The sequence below is a fragment of the Mytilus edulis genome, chromosome 11 (assembly GCF_963676685.1).
Source record: "Mytilus edulis chromosome 11, xbMytEdul2.2, whole genome shotgun sequence".
In the NCBI taxonomy this organism is placed as follows: domain Eukaryota; kingdom Metazoa; phylum Mollusca; class Bivalvia; order Mytilida; family Mytilidae; genus Mytilus; species Mytilus edulis.
The window spans coordinates 63,236,693-63,260,382 of NC_092354.1; the positions used below are offsets into that span (position 1 = coordinate 63,236,693).

At 33.4% G+C, this 23,690-nt stretch overlaps 2 protein-coding genes across 4 annotated transcripts in view; both read right to left on the reverse strand.

Annotated features, from left to right (window-relative positions):
* LOC139495986 (uncharacterized) overlaps positions 1–1,204 on the reverse strand; it is an 87,544-nt gene extending 86,340 nt beyond the window's left edge. The window contains exon 1 of the mRNA XM_071284414.1: positions 946–1,204. The gene's annotated coding sequence lies outside the window, so the exon portion shown is untranslated. The remainder of the gene's footprint in view (positions 1–945) is intronic.
* A 10,417-nt stretch (positions 1,205–11,621) lies between these two features.
* Positions 11,622–22,177, reverse strand: LOC139495987 (transcription intermediary factor 1-beta-like). Of its 3 annotated transcripts, none has more exons than XM_071284416.1 (4): positions 22,028–22,177; positions 19,327–20,406; positions 16,004–16,189; positions 11,622–14,821 (listed from the first exon to the last, which is right to left on the reverse strand). In XM_071284416.1, exons 1-2 carry the CDS (start codon positions 22,111–22,113, stop codon positions 19,386–19,388), a joined length of 1,107 nt encoding a protein of 368 aa, XP_071140517.1. In that variant the 5' UTR covers positions 22,114–22,177; the 3' UTR covers positions 11,622–14,821; positions 16,004–16,189; positions 19,327–19,385. The 3 variants fall into 3 exon arrangements, 2 of the variants coding, with proteins under 2 accessions (XP_071140517.1, XP_071140516.1); XM_071284415.1 differs by having other exon boundaries at positions 11,949–14,873; positions 22,028–22,164; XR_011657520.1 differs by lacking the exons at positions 19,327–20,406; positions 22,028–22,177 and adding an exon at positions 16,713–16,806 and having other exon boundaries at positions 11,622–14,873.
* Between the last annotated feature and the right edge of the window lie 1,513 nt (positions 22,178–23,690).

A 23,690-nucleotide genomic window follows, 5' to 3' on the forward strand; every position in this document is an offset into this window, starting at 1 on the left:
TATTTTTGTTTGAAATTATTTTTGAACTAAAATAAACAGTTGCACGATGAGTGCAATGTTACGCCCCTAACATTTTCAAAGAATAAAGTTTAATTACTTCTCAATGTCATATAAGAAATAAATATGAAAGTCAGAGGGGAGCTTTCATCAATAGATGTAAACAATTCACCAAATTTTTATGACAATTGCTGAAAGCATTTTTAAGTTATTGTCCGAAAACGGGAAAATCCCCAATTGAAATCGCAAGACATAATTATATACATCATAAATGATTATCATAAATTATACTTGGTAACCATCAGCTGTTATCTGCTCTTTGGTCAGGTTGTCTCTTTGACATATTCACATTTCCATTCACAATTTTATGAAATATTCTTATACACTATACTCATGATACTGAAGAACATTTATATTTAATGAATGGCAATAATTTATTTTGAATTTATTGAATAGACAATAATTTGACTTTCACGTGTCACGCTAACAAAAATCAGCATTCGGGCGTGACGTCACCCTTAATTTGACCTCAATGAGACCCACTTATAAATGGTACAAAAAAGTGTAACTTAGAATATGACCAAACTACTGTCCAAAATTTAGCATTGACCAATGAACCATGAATTATATGTTCTATTTTTAATAGCCATGACGGCCATATATTTGTTGGCTGAAAGCACATGCACTTAATTGTTTCTGTCAATATGGGGTTTTCTAGCCATACCCGTACATGAGCTACCATTTGATTTTTATGGGGGGGCTAGGATGAAAAATTTTGTCCTGCTTTTTTTTTTAGTTGTAATCTCTGTCCTGCCTATTTATTTTTTTACTCTATTCGGTCCTGCCTTTTTTTTTTACTATTTTATCCTGGCTTTTTTTACACAAATTGTCATCCTGCCTTTTTTTTTACCAAGTTGCTCATCCTGCCTTTTTTTTTTTACTCAAAACTCCTGTCCTGCCTATTTTTTTCAAATTTCATCCTCGAAACAGTAACTTTTCTGCAAGTTTCTCCTGATCTGCATGGTGCACATCATTCGTCGGGAATATTTGAATAACCGCGGGAAAGTCCATTTGTTTGTTGAATCAATCGAAATAATCTTTAAATTTTCATTAAAAATCTGACGAGCATGCTAAGATAATCTTCTATAATCGCATTAATAAACTTAATAAAACACGTGCCAGTTTGTTTTTACTAAAATTATCACATGACATTCACCATCTGTGTTAATACCTACTATAAGTTCCAAATACTACATTTATCGGCCGTCATATTAACGTTTGTTGTATTCTGTTTTATTTGTTACCTATGAACTTTTTAACTTGTAATGCACATAATGCCACTAGCGGTTAATTATCCTATTTACAAGCTAGGCCATGCATGAACCATTGTTAAATGTAAATGTATACATGATGCCAGTATTAAATATATGTGTAAACACAACTTGATGCAAAATATGTGTATACACAAAATTATGCAAAATATGAAAACACCAGTACGTCTTACCTTTTCTCGTAATTAAGTCTTATTTTCCTTCTTCTGTGAAAACTATAAGACTTCCGTTCAACCAATTTACATTTCACCAATATACGTGTATTTTACCTGTATAGTATTTACCTGTACACTGTCCGCAATAAACATCCTTTAGGAGGACATTTAAATCGTCTGCTCTGAATGGCACATACGTTTAAAGCTAATTAGCAGGTGTTAAACATTTTATTGTGATCAATTTGGTCCATTTAACATGTTTAACAACAAAATGTGTAAAATCGTAACAATGCATGGGTATAACATTCAAGGTCTCTTTTAAAATGAATCAAGTGGGAATCAAGTGGCGTCTCTTCGTGCGTATAATTTAATTAGCAACTATATCATGTGTCTAGGCATGTAACTATATGAGTTGAAACGTGGGAGTTTACTATAATACAAAAAATAAATCATAATATTAAGCTATTTTTTGGCTGATATATGGGTCGTTTTCAAAAAATGTCGAATTTTCAGTACACCCATGCTAACTTTTTTATTTCTAATGGAAATTTCAGTTGTAATGGTTTAAATGAAAGCTTGTCAGATTTGTGATTCAGAACATTAATAATAAACACACCTTACATCTATTTTGATAAGATTAAACTGCATTTAAGACCCATTTTGGGGGTATTTGTCTGCGTACAGTGTCAGAAAAACACATTTCAAATGATTTTTTTGCGATTTTCTGATCGGCTTGATATCTGCAAAAGGGACTTTTTAAGAACGTTAAATATTACTTTAACGAAAAATCGTAGCTTCTATATCATTGTATGTAACATATTATCTACAAACTAAATCGAATCTGCGTACAGGAGGTTCATGTCTTTCCTGTTACCGCTACTTAAATCAGCCGTTAAATTATTCTCCCTCTGAATATTGAATCAGTCAGTGTTGATCTCAAAAGTACAAAGTAATCTTTACATTTAAAACGCCTCGTTTCTTGAACGACAGTGTAGAGAAAAGAAATTTCAAGACATTTAGTGAAAAAAATATAGCGTACTTTTTTTCATGTCTATGCTGTTACCACCAATTTTTATTAATTACACCAACAGTATACCTGTAAAAAGTGCAATAACGTGTTGGAAACCAAATTCACAATAGAAAAACATAATCACTTCACCAAAGGGAGTAGTTATTTCACAACAGCAATCAAAAACGAAGAAATTTGTCTATCCTGTTATGTCTATCCTGTTACTATGGTTGCTATGGTTACAGTAACAGGATAGACAATTGTAGACAAAAACGTCGTTAATTTTTTTATCTTAACATATAGGTGCAAAACGAATGAAATATTTCGTTGTTTGAAGTCATCTTAAGGTTATAACGTCTTAATCTTCCCAATTAAGCATTCGCAGGTGCAATACTGATATCGGTAACAGGATAGACAAAACGGTAACAGGATAGACTTTTATATAGTAATATATCAGAAACGTACGTTCCTGTTACCAATGAAATATAGAGAAAAGTAAACTAACTTATGAGGGATTTACTTGATGTTGGGTTTATTTGAAAGGGTGAAAAAATGCCGAACAATATAAATTGCTATCTTAGACTTGCATTACTGGTGGTAATTTTTACAACCTTTGAAAACTAATTTTTAGAGGCATTTTTCAGTACAACCTGGAAAATTGGCAAATAATCTATCATATTACAGAATGAATATATATAGAATTTTATTCCCTTGAAAACCATCTAATTGTCAACGTAAAACAAGCTTAACATTTTATCTAAACCTTTTCTTAATAACCCAAAATTTCTTTTGAAAATGGTAACAGGATAGACAAAATAATGTACCACCGATCAAAAAATGTTTCAACATATTTTTGTATGACATCATTAAGATTGCATCTTTTAATATGTTGTTCTTAAAGTACTGTTTGTTTTGATTTGCTTATGTAGAGGGTTGTTTGAATAAGTAACTTTTAATATTTTTTTCAATTTCAAAATTCGACATTTTTTGAAAATGACCCATATATGCATTTCACTTCTTTTGAATTTTATTATGATGAATTCAATGATCTCATTCGTTAAATGATTTCTCCAAAACAGCACCAACCGCTTGAGTTACATACCAACCGTACCTGATGTCGTAGCAAATCGGAAAACCTCTATATACAAGCGATTTATAAGGAACGAATAAGTAACAGGGTATCAATCATGTCAATCGAGTGCTGAAACGGGTACATACGTTCTAATAGGGTTATTTCAACTCTTATCCAATTCTTAAAACTAATGCATGTATGTCATAAACTTAGTTTTCTATGCACATTTAATCATTTGTTACGCAAACATATCGTATAACATGTATAATCGTCAGTTTTTTTTTCTCTCTCTGTCTGATATAACGTGAAAACATTGCGGGTTATTAATTGAACGTGTTTTGAAGCCGTAGTTTACCGATTGTCACATTATAGTAAACAATCAACAAAAAAGCATGGATATTGAGTACGTGTTTAACATGTATAATCAGATAATAGTTTATTTTTATGACAGATCCATGCGTACTGCGATCACCGGATTTTTACGAGGAGGGTCATGCTAAGCTAGGTCACTAGCATATGCGGGAAATATGTCGGCGAATTGCTTCCTGGAAGCTTCAAAAAGTGCTGACTAATTGGCTGGTGATACCCTCGGGGAATTAAAATTCCACAAGCAGTGGCATCGACCCAGTGGTTGTAAATAAACTCATCATATATACCAGGATTAAATTTTGTATTTACGCAAGACGCGAAAAGTAACACTGAATAAATCTGAAAATAGAATATATCAAGGAGAAATCATAAGCCACCTATAAAAATTGCGACCTATGGAAAAAATTCATGTCATCCCATTGTAGTCTTACAATATCTAATGAAGACCCCTTATCATTATTTAAATAAGTTTTCAAGTTCTGAAGATATATTGTTTTTACATTTCCCAATATAGTAAACCCCTATGTTCTATTTTTACTAATTGGGACCATTTTGGTTGTAGGGTAGGGTTATCGAATACATTTTCAGTATATTGCAGTACTATTTGTAATTCATTGCTGCAAGGGCGATCCTTCTATAACAAAAGACTCTCGAGTCTGAAATTTTATATTTTGGAATAGGATTCATAATAATTTTGAATGGCAAATGCTCTAAAAACTAATCGAAATATAATTATTGGGCCTATAAATGGGGATATGTAAACATTAATGTAGTATCATCCATGGGCACAAAGGAGCGTAAATCCAAAGCCTGCCGATTTTCAATTGGTCTGACAAAGTTAATTACATCACTAATTATATTTTAGTAATTTTTTGCATGGTTTCTAGATCGGTACTTGGAAATATCATTTTCGCGGAAATTTCAACCGTTTATCTGTATCTGTCTGATCCAAAGTCTTGTTCGGCGTTATCGACATATATTAAACCAATTCCCTCGCTAAAACCAATGCAAATCAGGGTAAGCTTTGTCTCTATGTTGAGGACCTATTTTCCCGTTTTAAACGAATAACAACTACAAGTGTTATTTTTTTCTTTATCTTTCCTTTGCCAACAAAGGTCTCGATGGTATCAACTTAACCAATATCCTTCATTATAAATGAGTTCAGTCGAAAATTCCTCCTTACTGTACCTATCATTTCTTATACCTTAACCAAACCTATTGCAACTACTAAAATTTTCAATTACAAGCAAGTTTTACAGGACCTCAATATTGACGACTTCAAGTCTAAACCTCCTGATTGCACTTCTGCTATTTCCCAATTCACAGATAATCCGGCTGACCACGTGATTACCGGCGACTTCAATATTGTCAATAACACTTCCCTTCGAAATGTATTATCGAAAGGTCCGAAATATCGTGAGCCTAAATCCATCAATTGGAAAAACAACTAAAAAATGTTGATGGATTCAGTCGAGGATTAAGCCAGGCATTGGGCTAAGCGCGAGATGGAAGACGTAGACACTCTTTCTGAATGAATTCACGCTGTGAGGTCGTTGATTCAAATCAGAATTAAGAAACTGAATGGGTCCAGCAATAATAGTACCCATGCTACGTCAATCTTGAAAGACCCAAATGTTGCAAAACACTTATCCTACCTCCATGACAAATATGTTGTTGTCTCCACAGATAAAACCCCAAACAACATCGTTTTTGTGTGTAAAACTCATTACATTAACTGCTTGATAAACGAATTAGGTATTGACAATTCACTTGGAAACTCAACATATTCCCTCACGACAATTACCAAAGAAGTAATCCTGGATAATCATAGGTCTCTTCTATGTTCCTTTGGAATGTCAACCAAAGATGAAGAACTGGATCTTCCATCACCTTATTGGATACCTAAACTACATAAGTGTTCTTGCAAACAACGGTATATTGCTGGGTATTCCAAGTGCTCCACGAAAATTCTTTCTAAATATTAACATCTATTTTATCAGCAATCAAAGCCGGGCTTCAAAGTAATTGTGAAAGTGACTATTCTTGAGGTGGCGTGATTCAGATGTGGATACTAAAAAATATTTTAGAGTACATACAATCTAACTCTCTTCCATCTTACAATAGTATTAAAACATTTGTCTTTTCTACACTTTACATAAGTATCCCACATTCCAAACTAAAATACAAAATGAAAGAGTTGGTATTGCTTTGTTTTATAAAGAAGAATGGCCAACGTAGATACAAGTATCTTGTCTTGGGGAGGGATGAATCCTACTTTGTAATGAATCACTCTGAAACTGACATTATCAAGATGCTTGATTTCTTGATTGACATTATATTTGTTACGTTCGGAGGACGTGTTTTCAACAGACTGTCGGCATTCCAATGGGAACCAATTGTGCCCTCTTCTTGCGAACTTCTTTCTTTTTATTTATGAGACTGACTTCATACTGGAACTTCTTAGGAAGAAAGATAAGAAGTTAGCAATATCCTTTAATTTTTATTCCCGCTATATAGATGATGTTTTCTCACTAAATAATTCAAAATTTGGTGACTATGTTGAACGCATCTATCCCATCCAACTAGAGATAAAGGATACAACAGATACAGTTAAGTCGGTCTCATATCTTGACTTACATATAGAAATTGACAATGAGGGCCGGTTAAAAAAACAAAACTTTACGACAAAAGAGATGATTTCAGCTTTCCAATTGTGAACTTTCCATTACTAAGTAGCAACATTCCTACAGCACCTGCATACGGGGTATATATCTCCCAATTGATACGATTATCCCGTGCTCATGATTTTCTTGATAGAGGGTTGCTGCTCACAAGAAAACTATTAAACCAATAGTTCCAAATGGTGAAGTTGAAATCATCCCATTCGTAAATTTTACGGACGCCATCACGAGTTGGTTGACCGTTAGTGAATACCGTTTCACAGATGATATCGGATATATGTTTCTTATATCGTAATTACAATAACCTTCCCTTTCATGAATGTGACCTACAGAATTCGACCAATTACCGTATTTGTTATAACATGACGGGTGCCCACATGTGGAGCAGGATCTGCTTACCCTTCCGAAGTACCTGAGATCACCCCAAATTTTTGTTGGGGTCGTGCTGCTTGTTATTTAGTTTTCTATGTTGTGTCATGTGTACTATTGTGTGTCTGTCTGTCTTTTTTCATTTTTAGCCATGACGTTGTCAGTTTATTTTCGATTTATGAGTTTGAATGTCCCTCTGGTATCTTTCGTCCCTCTTTTGGACACAGGGAATAATCATATAATTTGCTAGAATCAGATTGTATAGCCTCGCCATGACACTAATGAGCCAACGTTTTACAAATGACTATTGATGGGTTTTTTATGCTAGAAGTACCACTCAAATCGCACTCGATAATAATTGTTGAAAAGTTTGACAAGTTGTCTGCTTCGCTCTATCCTAATTTAAGGTAATCTGGTAATATGTGTGCATGTGGTTGTAGATTTAGTATTGGAAATGTGTTTTTAATTGTGGAATATGGTTTCTAGTTCTTTCAGCTGGGTCATTGCCTTGCGATTTTGATTGCTAGTTCTATATATAATGTATTTAACTATATTATAAGACCTATTGGTGACCTTCTGCTGTTGTCTGTTCTATGGTCGGGTTGTTGTCTCTTTGACATTTCCCCATTTCTATTCTCAATTTTATGTATTTTCTATATTTACTATTGTTTGTCTGTTTTTTTTTTTTTTTTTTTTCATTTTTAGCCATGACGTTGTCAGGTTGTTTTCGATTTATGAGTTCGACTGTCCCTCTGGTATCTTTCGTCCCTCTTTAAGGGTATGTTGATTAAGAGTAACATAATTTCGAGTGATGAAGAAAGTGCGTTATACGCACATGCTTTAAAACTTTGTTCACTTTACTTGTTGAAAACATCTACAAATAGACACAACTCTGATGTATGCCTAGATTGGCAGACGTTATAAAATTAATACAGGTTTTCTAACTCAGGAATAGATTACATTAGCTGTATTTAAAGAATTTTAGTCCTCAATGCTCTTCAATTTCGTTCTTTAATTGGCCTTTTAAACCTTTGTTGATTCAGGCGTCTCTGATGAATCTTTTGTAGATTAAACGCGCATCTGGCGTAAATAAAAATAAAATGATCCTGGTATTCATAATGCATTTTTGTAAACGTTGTATAGGATAAAATTGGAAAAGGAAATAGAGAATGTGTCAAAGCGACAACAACCCGACCATAGAACAGCCGAAGGCCATCAATGGGTCTTCAATGTAGCGAGAACCACTCGCACCCGGAGGCGTCCTTCAGCTGGCCCCTTTAAAATATGTATACTAGTTCAGTGATAATGGACCTCATACTAAACTCCGAATTATACACACGAAACTAAAATTAAAAATCATACAAGACTAACAAAGGCCAGAGGCTTTTGACTTGGGACAGGCGCAAAATTGCGGCGGGGTTAAACATGTTTATGAGATCTCAACCCTCCCCCTATACCTCTAGTCAATCTAGAAAAGTAAACGCATAACAATACGCACATTAAAATTCAGTTCAAGAGAAGTCCGAGTCTGATGTTAGAAGATGTAAAAAAAGAAAATAAACAAAATGACAATAATACATAAATAACAACAGACTACCAGCACTAAACTGACATGCCAACTCCAGACCTCAATTAAACTAATTGAAAGATTATGTCTTCATCATATGAATATCAGGCACAATCCCTCCCGTTAGGGATTTAGTATCATACTATCATAAAATATATATATATATATATATAAAAGTCTATAAAAAGGACCAACCAGCAAATTTACTATGTACCGGATCGTCTAGAATAGGCGATACTATGCAGATAAGGAAAAAATTATATCAGTCTAAAGATTTGCACAACGGTACTGATATAAGGTGTTATTAAACGAAAATGTTGTTATAAAATCGTGTTGACAAATATTTCGGCTCAACAAATGGCCTTCTTCTTGTGTCACAAGTTTTAACAATACTGATACATAATGTATAAGGTGTGAAAATAGATCAGGTGATAATACAGGTAAGTTTTGGTCGATTGATTTTAATCCTGAATATCATAATTTAAACAAAACACTATAAATCAATATACGTGACTGTGTATATTAACAATAAAAATAAGTGAAAACAAAACTGTTAGTATTTCTTATTGATGCCGTTTGGGTGATGTACATTAAGTTCCTTTATCCAAAAGCTTTCCCGAACCTGTCGCTGTGCATCACTCCAGTGAATGTTCTGTTCAATCACTAGAATTTTCATGCGGTTAAAGTCATCAAGTTTGTGATCTGACTGTCTGAAGTGCTGAGAGACTGGAAGAAGTGGCTTCTTAGATATATCACTCCTATGGCCATTGAGGCGTTTGTGGAAAGGCTGCTTTGATTCACCAACATATTGGAGGCCACAAACCGAACATTCTAGTATGTAAATAACATTCATACTTTTGCAGGTAACATTGCAAAATATCTTATAGTTATTTTCGGTTGCCTTACTGTGAAATGTTGACGAATGCTGCATCTGTAAACAGCATTTGCAGCGTTTTTCTCCACACGAACGACATTCTCCAGAAGTACTTCTATTATCAGACACTTCAGCCCGCACTAGTAGGTTCCGTAGACTACTAGGTTGCCTAAAAGCTATCATTGGAGGCTCAGGGAAAATCTTGGACAGTTTGGAATTCTTTTCAACTGATTTCCAATGCTCACGAATGACACCAAAGCTGTTTTTGAGAGAAAAACCGCTTTCCTGGTTTAGATTTATAGATGATGTGGATATGAAATGGAATAAAAGCGACGAGGATTTAGACACTTTTATCACTCATGCCAACAACATACATCCAAGTATCAAATTTACTCATGAGAAGTCTAAATCCAAAATCGCCTTCCTCGATACTTCAAGTTCGCTCACAGAGGGCATCATATCTACAGATTTATATTCTAAGCCTACTGACACTCATCAATATTTGTCCCCTAAAAGTTGCCATCCTGCTCATCTTACCAAGAGCATTCCATACAGTCAGGCACTTAGAGTCAAGCGAATATGCTCCAACACAGAAACAACTAAAAGACAACTGCGTAAACTTGAAACTCGCTTGAAGAAAAGGGGATACAAACACAGAAATATCAAAAAAAGCTTTCAGAAAGCGGAGTCAATTCCGAGGAGTGAACTATTGGAATACAAAGTTAAAAAGAAAAGCAAAAGGACTCCATGTGTTCTAACTTATCACCCATCTCTCAAAAACAGCTTTGGTGTCATTCGTGAGCATTGGAAATCAGTTGAAAAGAATTCCAAACTGTCCAAGATTTTCCCTGAGCCTCCAATGATAGCTTTTAGGCAACCTAGTAGTGTACGGAACCTACTAGTGCGGGCTGAAGTGTCTGATAATAGAAGTACTTCTGGAGAATGTCGTTCGTGTGGAGAAAAACGCTGCAAATGCTGTTTACAGATGCAGCATTCGTCAACATTTCACAGTAAGGCAACCGAAAATAACTATAAGATATTTTGCAATGTTACCTGCAAAAGTATGAATGTTATTTACATACTAGAATGTTCGGTTTGTGGCCTCCAATATGTTGGTGAATCAAAGCAGCCTTTCCACAAACGCCTCAATGGCCATAGGAGTGATATATCTAAGAAGCCACTTCTTCCAGTCTCTAAGCACTTCAGACAGTCAGATCACAAACTTGATGACTTTAACCGCATGAAAATTCTAGTGATTGAACAGAACATTCACTGGAGTGATGCACAGCGACAGGTTCGGGAAAGCTTTTGGATAAAGGAACTTAATGTACATCACCCAAACGGCATCAATAAGAAATACTAACAGTTTTGTTTTCACTTATTTTTATTGTTAATATACACAGTCACGTATATTGATTTATAGTGTTTTGTTTAAATTATGATATTCAGGATTAAAATCAATCGACCAAAACTTACCTGTATTATCACCTGATCTATTTTCACACCTTATACATTATGTATCAGTATTGTTAAAACTTGTGACACAAGAAGAAGGCCATTTGTTGAGCCGAAATATTTGTCAACACGATTTTATAACAACATTTTCGTTTAATAACACCTTATATCAGTACCGTTGTGCAAATCTTTAGACTGATATATATATATATATATATATATATATATGAGAAGAACATAACCCGTGTCATGCCAACAACTGTTTTTGTTTTAAATTAAATGTGTTTAGTTCCGTTGCAAAGACCATATATTAAGTGAATCAATATTAAAGCCAAAATATGCAATCATTAATGATCTGACAACAGTGTCGCAACTATATCCCTTCTTAATAAGTCTGTTTAAAGTTTTTGTAAGCTTTTGAGGTGAATACTGACACTTTTGTGCTTTGTAAAGAGTATTACCATAAAAGATTGGATGTGAAATACCTGAACGTATAAGATGTCTGTATGTTGAGTACGAATTATTTCCTTATACCGACGATACAATTTTGTAAATGTTTTGACTAGTTTGTGATATCGAAAACCCTGGTGTAATAATTTTTCAGTAATACATAAATTTCTCTCACTGAAATATAATACGTTATTACATACATGAGCGAATCGTACAAGTTGAGATATATAAACACCATAAGATGGTGACAAGGGAACGTCATCATCTTAAATGAATAATTAACGATAGGAAATGAAAAATCATCTCTTTTATTATTTACTAAATTATAATCCTTGTACCTTTAATAACTATTATCATAATTTTTTGTCTTAAGCTTCCCGTTAATGATAAAGATATCAAAACCGAGGAAAGGGCAGTGGTCATTGTTAGTTTTAGCTTTATTTAAAGTAAGTTCAACAGGATAAATTTCGTTAGTATACATACTGAAGTCGTCATTATTGAGAGCCAATATATCATCCAAATATCTAAAAGTATTGTTAAATTTTTGTATCAAATGTTGTTTCGATGTGTCTTTGCTAATTTTAGTCATAAATTGCAATAAGTCCCCATTGGAGTTCCAATAAATTGACGATATACGGAATCTTCAAAGCGAACAAAAATGTTATTAAGTAAAAATTCAAGCGCAGATATAGTATCAAAACATGTCCAATTGACATAGTTCTATTGTTTATTGCTACTAAAAAATGACCTAAAAGAGTTTGAACATATATACTTGCATTCTGACTTTTTAAATGCCCAGTTAATTAGGGAAGTGATTTTTTTCTTAATAACAATATGAGGAAAAGTGGTATATAGGGTAGAAAAATCAAAACTTTGAACAGATTCAAAATCACCAATATATACATGCAATTTATTTAGTACTTCCAACGAGTTTTTGACACTCCAAAAGTAATTAATTACACTATTTTCAATTTATTATCAGGTTTTTTTTTTTATTGTACCAAGTGTACTAGTAAGTAGAATAGACAATCTAGTAGTGGAACAATGGATTGAAGATGAAATACATCTATATTTGTAAGGTTTTTTGTGTAGCTTCGGAAGCCAGTATATAGTTAGGACTTTCATTGTATTTGGTTCTGCTTGTAAAGAAGTAGTTAAAAGTTTGTGTTTGTTAAAGATGTCGTTTTCTGAAAATGAAGTCAGTTGGAATGTTGGTGAATTCGTGATTTCCTTTTGCAGAACCTCAATATAAAATTTACGTCAAACAATAATGATATTATTAGCTGCTTTATCAGCCGGGACAAAACAAATGCCTTGGCTAGATCTTTTAGTTTATGTTTGATACACGAAATAGAGTTTTTATGGTTATTGTTCAAAGTAAAATGTTCTTTAAAATGTTGTATACGAATATCAGCACTGAATTAAAAAAAGAGTCCAAAGATTTTTTGTCAGCTTTTTCCCGTTTTACCCATTTCAAACAGTAAGTACGGAGTGAGTCGTGAATGGAATTACGACACTCATTCCAATTAATAATTGACGGGTGACGATATTTAGGTCCTTTACTGAGGAATGATGTTAACTCTCGGTCGCGAACAATGTTAAGGTCTCCTGTTATGACATGGGAAATGGGGCCATAAGTGTATTCGGAATTACTGCAATTACATGACATAGGTGTATTTTCACTGATATTTACATCTTTACACAATTGGCTATAATTAAACACACATTTTGGGTAGATTTCTTGTAAATATAACAAATTAGAGGAACATTATTTAGCAAAACAAATCGTGCATATTGCAGATTAACGAAGCAAATACACACGCCACTTATAATTGATATTATTAATTCTGTGTGCAATATATGCAGAATAAAACGAACAAGAATTAATGGCAATTTATCGGAACTGGAATACACATATTAGTTGATTTCTTATCATTAGACGAGAAAAGTCTGTAATTCTTTATCTCATTTAACCCAATAAATGTTGCTGTATTTCAGCCGGACCGCATCATAAATCAACCAATCAGAATGTATATGTGATAAGTGATTATTTCAAGATTCTGTGTATATCGACTGAAACTAATAGCTCCGCAGCGTGATGTAAAGCAAATATTAGAAAAGACCGTACAAATCATAGATGATCCTTGCATGGCAGCGTTAACTCACCATATCAGTCAGAAAAAGCTTGTCCAATTTCTTTTGCCCAGGGTACATTCGGTTTAAATCATTGATAAAACAATCGAAATCTTAATTGGTCTTCGTGCGATTGAGCGAGTGCACATGCACATACCAAGACGCAAAAAAACAAGCAGTATAGCAACGCACACGTGCATCATTGGTTCGCTTCCATTCAAAAAGTAAATTTCGCGGTAATTTACTCTTCTTATTTTAGCTTCTAAATATGGTCTGCAAAAAATACAAGTTTTTCTCAGATAAAATTGGGGGAAAGCAGTTGGATATTTCTCAACAAATTTTTCATAAAATGTCCGGCCGCCATTGTTGCAGAGAAGCGTAATATTAAACGAGTTTGTTGGTCCATGGTAACTTACAATAGCTTTTATCGTGAAGAAAGGTAAACTGATGGAATTTCTGTCACATAATTTTAAAGTTTTATTCATATGCTCAGTAAAGTATCCGATGGTGTTTTGTTCAAAATTATATCTCATCAGAATATCAATGAAAAATTCGGTTCCAAAATGATGTTTGCCTAAAGTACCAACTTCGAATAACATCGTGTTGTTCGGGAGAAAGCTGTGTTCTTTTATAATTATTTCAACAGTGTAGAACATCTCCTCTTGCGACTTCGAAATCATAGGTTCAGAAAAGATATATGAGGAAATCGGATTTTGAAAATGATAACCCGTCACAGAATTATTTGAATTAGCAAATACTTTCGCGTCTTTTGATACAAACAAACCAGGAAATAATGTTGATGCATCAAATGTGACAAACGAAGGATATGAAGAAATAATGGACGCAGAAATAAAACTGTCATTGCAATAAATGCCAAATATTGGCCACAATTCGGACTCTGCTGCTGATACATTTGTAAATGTATATGTCATACTTGATGAATTTGATGACACTTGTAGACTTTTCGTTTTTGGTTCCAACTTCAGTACCAAACGAGTTTCCAAGAGACCACTTACTTTATCGTGTTTAATTCTTTGTATGTATGGCGATATCCTATCGTTGTATTGGAGGCATATATCGGTACCACAGTTTATGCCATAAACAACCCAAGAGTTTTCTGTGTTTTCATACGAATATGAGTCATGGACTTTGTTTCTTGACAGACCAATTTCAAAAATTACCATTTCGTCGTGTATTCCCTGCTTTATACCTTCAATTTTTACAGAAATTTCTAACTCATACTCATGGTCATTTTTAAACGATGTATTCCCGAATATTCCTTTAAACTTGTATCGTCGATCACTGCAGATGAATCCGCTTGAATATGGTTTTGAAGACACTGTCTTGTTGTCAAATGATCTACATGGGAATAGATATGGACTATTGTTGAATATAAAATGTAAATCTGGAACTGATCAGAAAAAAGTACTTAGTACATATTAAACAAAACATTAATCATATGTATATAATTGCACATTTGAAAACAAAGTCAATTTTCATAAGAGAAACAGCAATATATATATATATATATATATATATAATTCATCTAAACATCAGCAATGTTAGATCTGTAAATTTGCGTTAGCAATTTTTTGTTCTTCCTAAACGGGATTCAAACTCATGCTACTGAGATATCGTGGCATCATATCGCATTGCACTATGTCCGAGGCCTTTCCGTATCAGATTTAATTTAGCATCGTAACAGAGTACATTATACATAAGGCATGAAGATGGAATTGTTACAGCTCAGCTGAATTATCTATTGTAAAGGATTCTACAAATTAATGCATGATGCAGTCACAGAAATAGTTATATATACGTCTGAATCGGTCACGACTCTACAACAGATTTTAGCCGTCGGATCACCAGCATTGATGGTGATACAAGGCTGAAAATACATTCCGTATAAATATATTTCGTTTAAACATACGACTAATAATTATATCTTTTGATTGTATATACATATGTATATGCAGTGGTCTATTTACAGAACATTTTTTTAGGGCTATTTCAGTGATGTTTTTACTAAACATTAAAAAAAAAAACCATCATGTCAAAATTTAAATAAAAAATTAAATAAAACATATAAGAAAGGGTGAAAGAGAATATTGTTGTATCCCTCGAAAAAAAAATATAGTTATTAGTTATCAAAGGTACCAGGCTTATAATGTAATACGCCAGATGCGCGTTTCGTCTAGATAAGACTTATCAGTGACGCTCAGATCAAAATAGTTAGAAAGACAAACGAGAATAAAGTTGAAGAGCATTGACATTCGCCTAGGCTGACAATGTTTTCTTGAGGTAACAGTCTGCTCTATTACCCTCTCACATGTCTCAGCTAATATGTGTTATTTATATTATATACCAGATTTTTTTCGTTATCTATACATAAAATTCTATATTTGGGGATATTTTACAAAACAACCTAAAAATCTACAACAATAATAGGACAAAATGTCCTATGTAGAAGAAAAAAAATATTTGAAGACATACAGATCAATTCAAATAGCAAAAAAGAAACAGTTATAAATCAATAAATACCTATGTCTGAACCAAGCAATAGATGAGGGATTTCATCAGCAAAAACATAGACTGTTGTCGTAAGTACTGTGCAAAGGAGTGCGAGAAAGGTCACTATGTGCACTGTACTTATATACTGAGTTGTCTGTTCTATAAATTCAATAATTTCAATAGCACTGTGAAACAATGGAAAGCTGCTTATCTTTCCTACAAAGTAAAACAATATTATAAAATCTTATTCACCAGCGCATGTCTTAAATCTAGCATCTTCTATAACGAGTTAAAATTAATAATAAAAAGTGTGTGTTTTAAGTCGATATTTAATTAAACCATGATACATCATCTCTTGATCATAAATGTAAGATGGTGTAGGGGTTAAGTTTATAATACTTCCTTGTTTATAAACATTCATGGTTGAATATATAAACCTTATGGTTAAAACACTCTCTCTGCACAATAAAGATTTATATTTGCAGTATTTCGTTGGTGGTGTGTTTTAAGGCAATTTGCTGTCCCTATTTAAGTAGGTATAGGGTGCGAGTAAAGGTAATTACGGCCTAAACCTAACCCTTACACTAACCTAAAATTTCCCCGACCCTCATCCCGGACGGCCTCGTTGACAGGACCTACCTTTTGCATTAATCATTTAAAATTTGTTTTCGTTTTGAACATGCATGGAATTTTAGACGCTGGAAGATAAGCAAACAACAATCTATTAATCAATACAAACATGTTGGAACACAAGCCAAAACAGTGTGTGCAAGACAAGACAGATATGTTAACTTCAAATCCGTCCAACCACTCACTCCTTCTCACGCAGACGCACACGACTAAAAACAATCATGTTGAAACCAGTACTTACGTAATTTATGGAGTCGTATTGAATAAGATAGCGATAATGACTGAGCCGAAGGCGATGTCATTGTCGCTTTCGCAATGAATACCACTGTCCTACAGCCAATCGATAATAACCACTTTTTCAATAACTATTTCATTGAAAAATCATGTTTTTGATTATTTTTTTTATAAATTCAAGTTGTTGAAAGCAAACTCGAGTTATTGTACGGTTTGTAAGAGAGAAAGTAGTGAAGATAAGACATAGTGACTATAAGTGACTGCCATTCATTTAAGTGCAATTTTTAGTTTATGAATACAAAATAAAGTTTTCTGTAATTAATGATTTATAACAAAACATGGTAAACAATTCAACAACTTCAATATAAAATTGACATCACTCCAAACGGAGAAACCTCACCACACCCGTCATTAACATGTAACAGTCTATTAACGACCGGTTTTCCGGTCCGTTTTTCTTTGTTGAAGACCGATAGATATTAATATCTACTAAAGAATAAAGAATGTCATGTGGCCCCTTATAATCCAATAAGAGAATTTAATTCTTAAAGTCATAAGAAACCTCAAATTAAAAAATATAATGCTTGTTTTTTTATTACTCAATGGTAAGTTTTCATTATAAAACTTATGTACATATACTTTTTTCTGAAGAAAAACCTTTAATATATTCATATTTAGAAGAAGTTTACTTTATTTTAATTGCTTCCTTCCAGGAAGCAATTCCCCCGACATATTTTCCGTATGCAAAGTGACCTCAGTGTGACCCATCTCGTAAAAATCCGGTGATCGCAATACGCATGGATGTCCTTAAAATAAACTATTATCTGAATTTACATGTTGAACACGTGCTCAATTTCCATGCTTTTTTGTTGATTTTTGTTGATTGTTGACAAACAGGTGACAATCGTTAAACTTCGGCTTCAAAACACGATCTTTAATTATCTGCCATATTTTCGGGCACAAGACGTTCGCGCTTTTTTACCTGTAAAATGATAGGACATTTGCGCTTTTAATTTTGTTACACCTGTACATGCTGTATTAAATTGCGCTTTTTACCTATAGTCGTCTACCTGTTATTTAATGAGAAGTAATCATAACGTAAATTTAACTTATATTTCTCATTAGTACGACAAATGGTCCAGAATCCTTTCATGCTTCTTTTTGACTCATCCTGCTGTATATTTTATTTTATTATCTTTTTGAAGAGTATCATTCAACAACAGTCTGTGAATTACATTAAGATTCGTTATATTGATGAACAGACACCCCTGTCAAGAATTGAGAAAGAGAAACTTGATTATTTATTTGAAAATGTTTTCAAAATACCATTCAGAATAATAGATAACAATAACTAAATTTGTTCACTTCTTGGGCTTCAGATATCAAGCAAAAACTGACCTGTGATGACTGCACGTGTTTTTATGTCTTTAGAATGTTTACTTAATCTTAGTGTATATAAACTTTTCAGCACATATCAATGTGCTATGAAATGTGCTATGAAATGATTTTTTAAACTTTGAACCATAAATAAAAATATGACTTTACCTCTGCCAGGTCAAACATGCAGGTCCCAAGCCCGGATTAAAGAGGAGGATAGTCATAAAAACAAAAAAATGCAAAAGCGCAAATGTCCTATGTAAAAAGCGCAAATGTCCATTTTTAAAATGCGCAAATGTCCTTTGATTGAAAGTTCAAGTGTCCAAAAAAATAAGCGCAAATGTCCTATTAACAAACGTCCCGAGCCGATATTTTCACAACAACACTGACCCATTAAAAAAAATGACGATTATACGAAATTTATGCGAAAAAAGGATAAATTCGTGCACAGAAGACTAAGTTTATGATGTTTGTATGCATAATAGGTTCAAGAATTGGAAGAACATTATTTTTCACCGGTCACTCGTTTCTTATGACTCTAACCGATATGAAATAATAAGGAATAATAATAAAGTAAAGAAGATAATGGAATGATACAATAATGTTAGATGACCCATATATACATTTCCATGCTTTCGCAAATTTTTGGTTCTTCCCTCGCCGGGATTCGAACCCATGCTACTGTGATATCGTGACACCAAATCGCCTGCACTGCAGCCGTCCCGCTAGACCACACGACCTATTGTCTATCTTATATTTTAAAATACAGCTTATTGTAATAGACTTTTTTTACTTATTAAATTTGTTTGTTTGTTTGATTGTTTATTGATGTTCAATGAACTTTCAGCGACCATGGCTATATATTTTTTTGTATTAGTGGAGGACACCGGATAACCCATTGCCAACGACCGATCTTTCATGAGGAAAGTTAACAATTTTAGTCGAGTAGATCGAAGTTTGCCACACAACTCGAGATCACCACAAGCGAGGTACGAACTGACAACCTATTAGCAATGACAGACCAATGCAGTGAAGATGACCTCCATAGTCTAGTTGGCCACTAAATCCATAAAATTTAATTGTAGGTTAAAAGATAATGTTAGTATACAAACTTAGTCCCCGTCTGCAGCTTTTGTTTAAGGAAACCAAATATAGAATGTCATTAAACTGTTTAACCTTTTCTGCAAGCTCTGTAATTACTTTGATGATGGTCTTTTTGTATCATTTCATCCATCTTCATGTTTAGGTGATCATATATTTTTTCTTTCATGGCTTGTTCAAGTACAAAAAACGTATTTTGGCTTGAGCTTTGTAATATTTGTTCTGAAAACTCGCAGCAGTCTCTTGCATGCCAAACAAATGATTGTAAAATATTTTCTGTATTCAAAATATATTGAATTTGTTCATCCTTCAGTTTTAATAATTCTTTAAGTTCACTGGAAACCCGGTTCAAAATACAGTTATTGATATGTCTTATGTCCTCCTGAAAAAACTTTGTGGTAATTCTATTATTATAACAGGGGGAAAGTGTATCTTTGAACGACTCAGCTCTTGCTATTCTGTCTTTCAGACGTTCAATAAGATATGAAAAGAACTCCTTTTCGTTTGTAATAACACTTTCAATATCTTCAATGTTATGGCCTTTATGCCCTGTAATTGCACATGTAGGACAGATAAGTATGTTGCATTTAGTTTCCTTGCAAACATATCGCATATGTCCATTGTCGTGTCCAGTTAATTTACAAGTATAGCCGTTTGAAAGACGAGGAGCGGCATAATTTTCAAAGCAATGTTCCTCGAATATCTTTTTGTGTTGTCTCTGACAATCTACACACATATCTATATCACATGTGTTACATATCCGATTGTTAAGATCCGTTTTATTACATACCCCACAGTTGATTTCTGTATTATTCTGTAGAAAACATGTTAAATCGCGCCTAGTGTTGTCCTTGGGTAGATTTGCGATGTCTTCTCTTTTGATATGATGTGACTTGTTACAAAACGGACATTTTATTTTATTTCCACTGTTCAGTCCGACTAGACACGCCATGCATAAAGTATGAAGACATGGCAATAATTTTGGAATTCGGTTTTGTTCGTCATACAGTTCAGAACATATACCACATTCTAGGTACCTTTGTTGAAGTTGCTCAACTAAATCTTGTCTACTGTTTGCCATCGAACATTTGCTATAAATATTAAAGACGAGGCATAATTTGGTTGCAGATATCATTGACATTCAATGTTAAATAAATCAGGTATATTTTTGCTGTAATATTACAATATTATAGAGATCTCAGTTTTTAGAAATTATATTAACTATACCCTGATATAGCACGTTTTTGTTGACATAAATTATAATTGATAAGACGGTGAACTGCTTATAAAACTTTTTTTTCGAAAGATTTTCTACCCCAGAAATAGACAACCTTAGCTTTTCTGGGGCATATTAAACTTCAGAATTCTGGGTCTTCAATACTCTTCCACTTATATAGTACTTGTTAACAGTTTAGCCTGTTTAACTCTTTTGATTCTTGTGTCACTTGTGAGTATTTTGTAAACGAAACGCGGGTCTGGTGCACAATATTTCAATGCATAGACAACCAACAAAAAATGTTGATATAATAGTACTACATACATGAGGTCAAAATATGACCGCCTCTCCCAGTTTTTTTTTTTTTTAAAGTCAATTTGTCCATTCTAAGGTCTGATTCGTCTTCCCCACGCAATTTTATAAAGCATTGTATGTAATCATAATCTTTCAATTAGTTTAATTGAAGTCTGGAGCTGGCATGTCAGTTAACTGCTAGTAGTCTGTTGTTATTTATGTATTATTGTCATCTTGTTTATTTTCTTTGGTTACATCTTCTGACATCAGACTCGGACTTCTCTTGAACTGAATGGTAATGTGCGTATAGTTATGCGTTTACTTTTCTACATTGGCTAGAGGTCTAGGGGAGGGTTGAGATCTCATAGACATGTTTAACCCCGTCGCATTTTTGTGCCTGTCCTATGTCAGGAGCCTCTGGCCTTTGTTAGTCTTGTATTATTTTTAATTTTAGTTTCTTGTGTATACAAGTTGGAGTTTAGTATGGCGTTCATTATCACTGGACTAGTATATATTTGTTTAGGGGCCAGCTGAAGGACGCCTCCTGGTGTGGGAATTTCACGCTACATTGAAGACATGTTGGTGACCTTCTGCTGTTGTCTTTTCTATGGTCGGGTTGTTGTCTCTTTGACACATTCCCCATTTCCATTCTCAATTTTAGTACTACTACGTCAATCGGAATATAAATTCACACGTTCATTACCATTTTGAGCACGGTTGCAATGGGTTGTGAAGAAAAGGATAATTATGGCGTCGTAAATAATTAATTGTTTAAAATAGAAAAAAATCATCGTAATATGCATAAGCTCGCAGCATTCGGGAATACATATCACCCTACCATGACTCGATATTTTGACTCTAATCCGATCAGTCTTTGCGATAACTCATGTATGTTACCCATTTTACTCTACTCTATATTTAGACCTATATTCTCTATTCTCTAAACCAATACCCAGTAAGGTATAAGTTACCGCGCTTGTGTCGTATAACTCTATCTATGGAAACAAAGTTGAGTTTGCTACGATACATGTATAAATGGAACACTACATTTGTTTTTGTTTTTCATGTTTTTAGCGTACATGCATGATCATGTTTATCCGCCGCTAAATTATTCAGATTGTTCATGGTTTAAAATATTATTAAGTAAATGTTTGATGAGCATTTGTAGATTATTAAAGGGAAAAAATAGCACTATTTCTTACCTTTTTAATTTTTGTCCACTTATATGATGTTTATTCGACCTAAATCGATGAATGCAGACGGAAACTCCACCAAATTTGTATTTCATGCATAATAGTTTTAAAATATCGATTTAAAGTACAATTCTAAAGAATTCAGTGGTTTACTATAATAGAATTATATTCAGATAAAATCTGTCGTGTTGAAAACAATTATACATAATATAATTTATATTATATATATAGCTATAGTTCAAACATTTAACAAATGATCAAATTAAAAGACTAGCAGTGTTTTCTTTAGTAACGGAGAATTATGTATAGAGAAATACGTTAGTTCAAAATGTGCTCAAGTTTCTAAACTATAATAGATTTAAAATACACAAATGATACATGCGGGGATTGAGTGGATAACGAAGGTTCATTATAAATTATAAAAATGAAAGCATGGAAAAGTGAAGAATAAGATTTTTAAAAAATACGACTATGTTTAACTTTGAAGGAAAGAAAAACGTCCGAATTCAAATGTAATTTAATCCACAAACGTATCATTCAGAATGAAAATTTCCCAGAGGTCACAGTGTCATAAAATGAAAGAGGGGCGAAACATACCCGAGGGACATTCAAACTCTTGAAAATAAACTGACAACGCCAATGGCCCATGGCAAAAAAGAAAAAGACGAACAGACAAATACTAGTACACAAGACACAACATAAAAAACTAAAGAATGCGCAACACGAACCACAAGCATAGGATTTCTATAAACGATTACAAAAATGTCGAGAAGCTTTTTTTAGATTTTCAAAATTGATAAAGGGTGCAAACTGAAATTGTTTTTTTTTCATATTAAGAGATTCATGACTATTGTTCAATACAAGTTGTTTCAAACACATTTCGGTAAATCCCAATAGCGAGAAAATTATTCAGTTTCTATTTTGAATATATAAAAAAATCTATAAATACTTCTGGTTGCTTGAAGCTAAGAATTTTGGCAATTTCTTAAAGAACATTCATTTTAAGAACTTTTATTTGGTATTAAGTCAGCGCCGTTTTAACTAGCTTCATTTAAAAATTAAAGTTGGGGAAAATATGTTTGCCGAGCGGAACGAGGAAAATATAAAATTGTTAGCTTCCTAAGGAAGTGCCAACTATGCATGCCCAGTCAATATTGTGTAATTCTTGCAATGTTCTGGCAAAAATATAGAATGGTTAAAAGTTTTCTGCAATATCCTAATTGTGACAAAAATATATAGAGTGGTAATTTAAGAAGATTTCTAAAATCTTACGGCAAACGTTCAGACTCTTAATTATCTTAGTTTTCTTACAATCTTAATGCAAACATTGACGTTTCTGTAAACTTGCCTCAAGCTTGACGCATGATGATTGCAGGAAATTTGTAGCAAGCGGCAAACATATGCATACACTATTTTCTGTATTCCTGCAAACGTTTTGTTAAACGGAAACATATGTAGCTAGTCTGCTGCAAGTTTGCGACACACATTTCAGCTAGTCCTGCTCGTAAAATCATGAGGCATTCCCTCCTCAATTATCAAAACCAGCAGTAACTATTTACAGTAATTATTATTTACAAATCAAAACTATATACATCTGGGATCTAAGGAGTTCTAGGTGTGAGAAGCTCCTGTCAAGGCCTATGGCAGGATGGTAAATAAAGGCTGGCCTTGA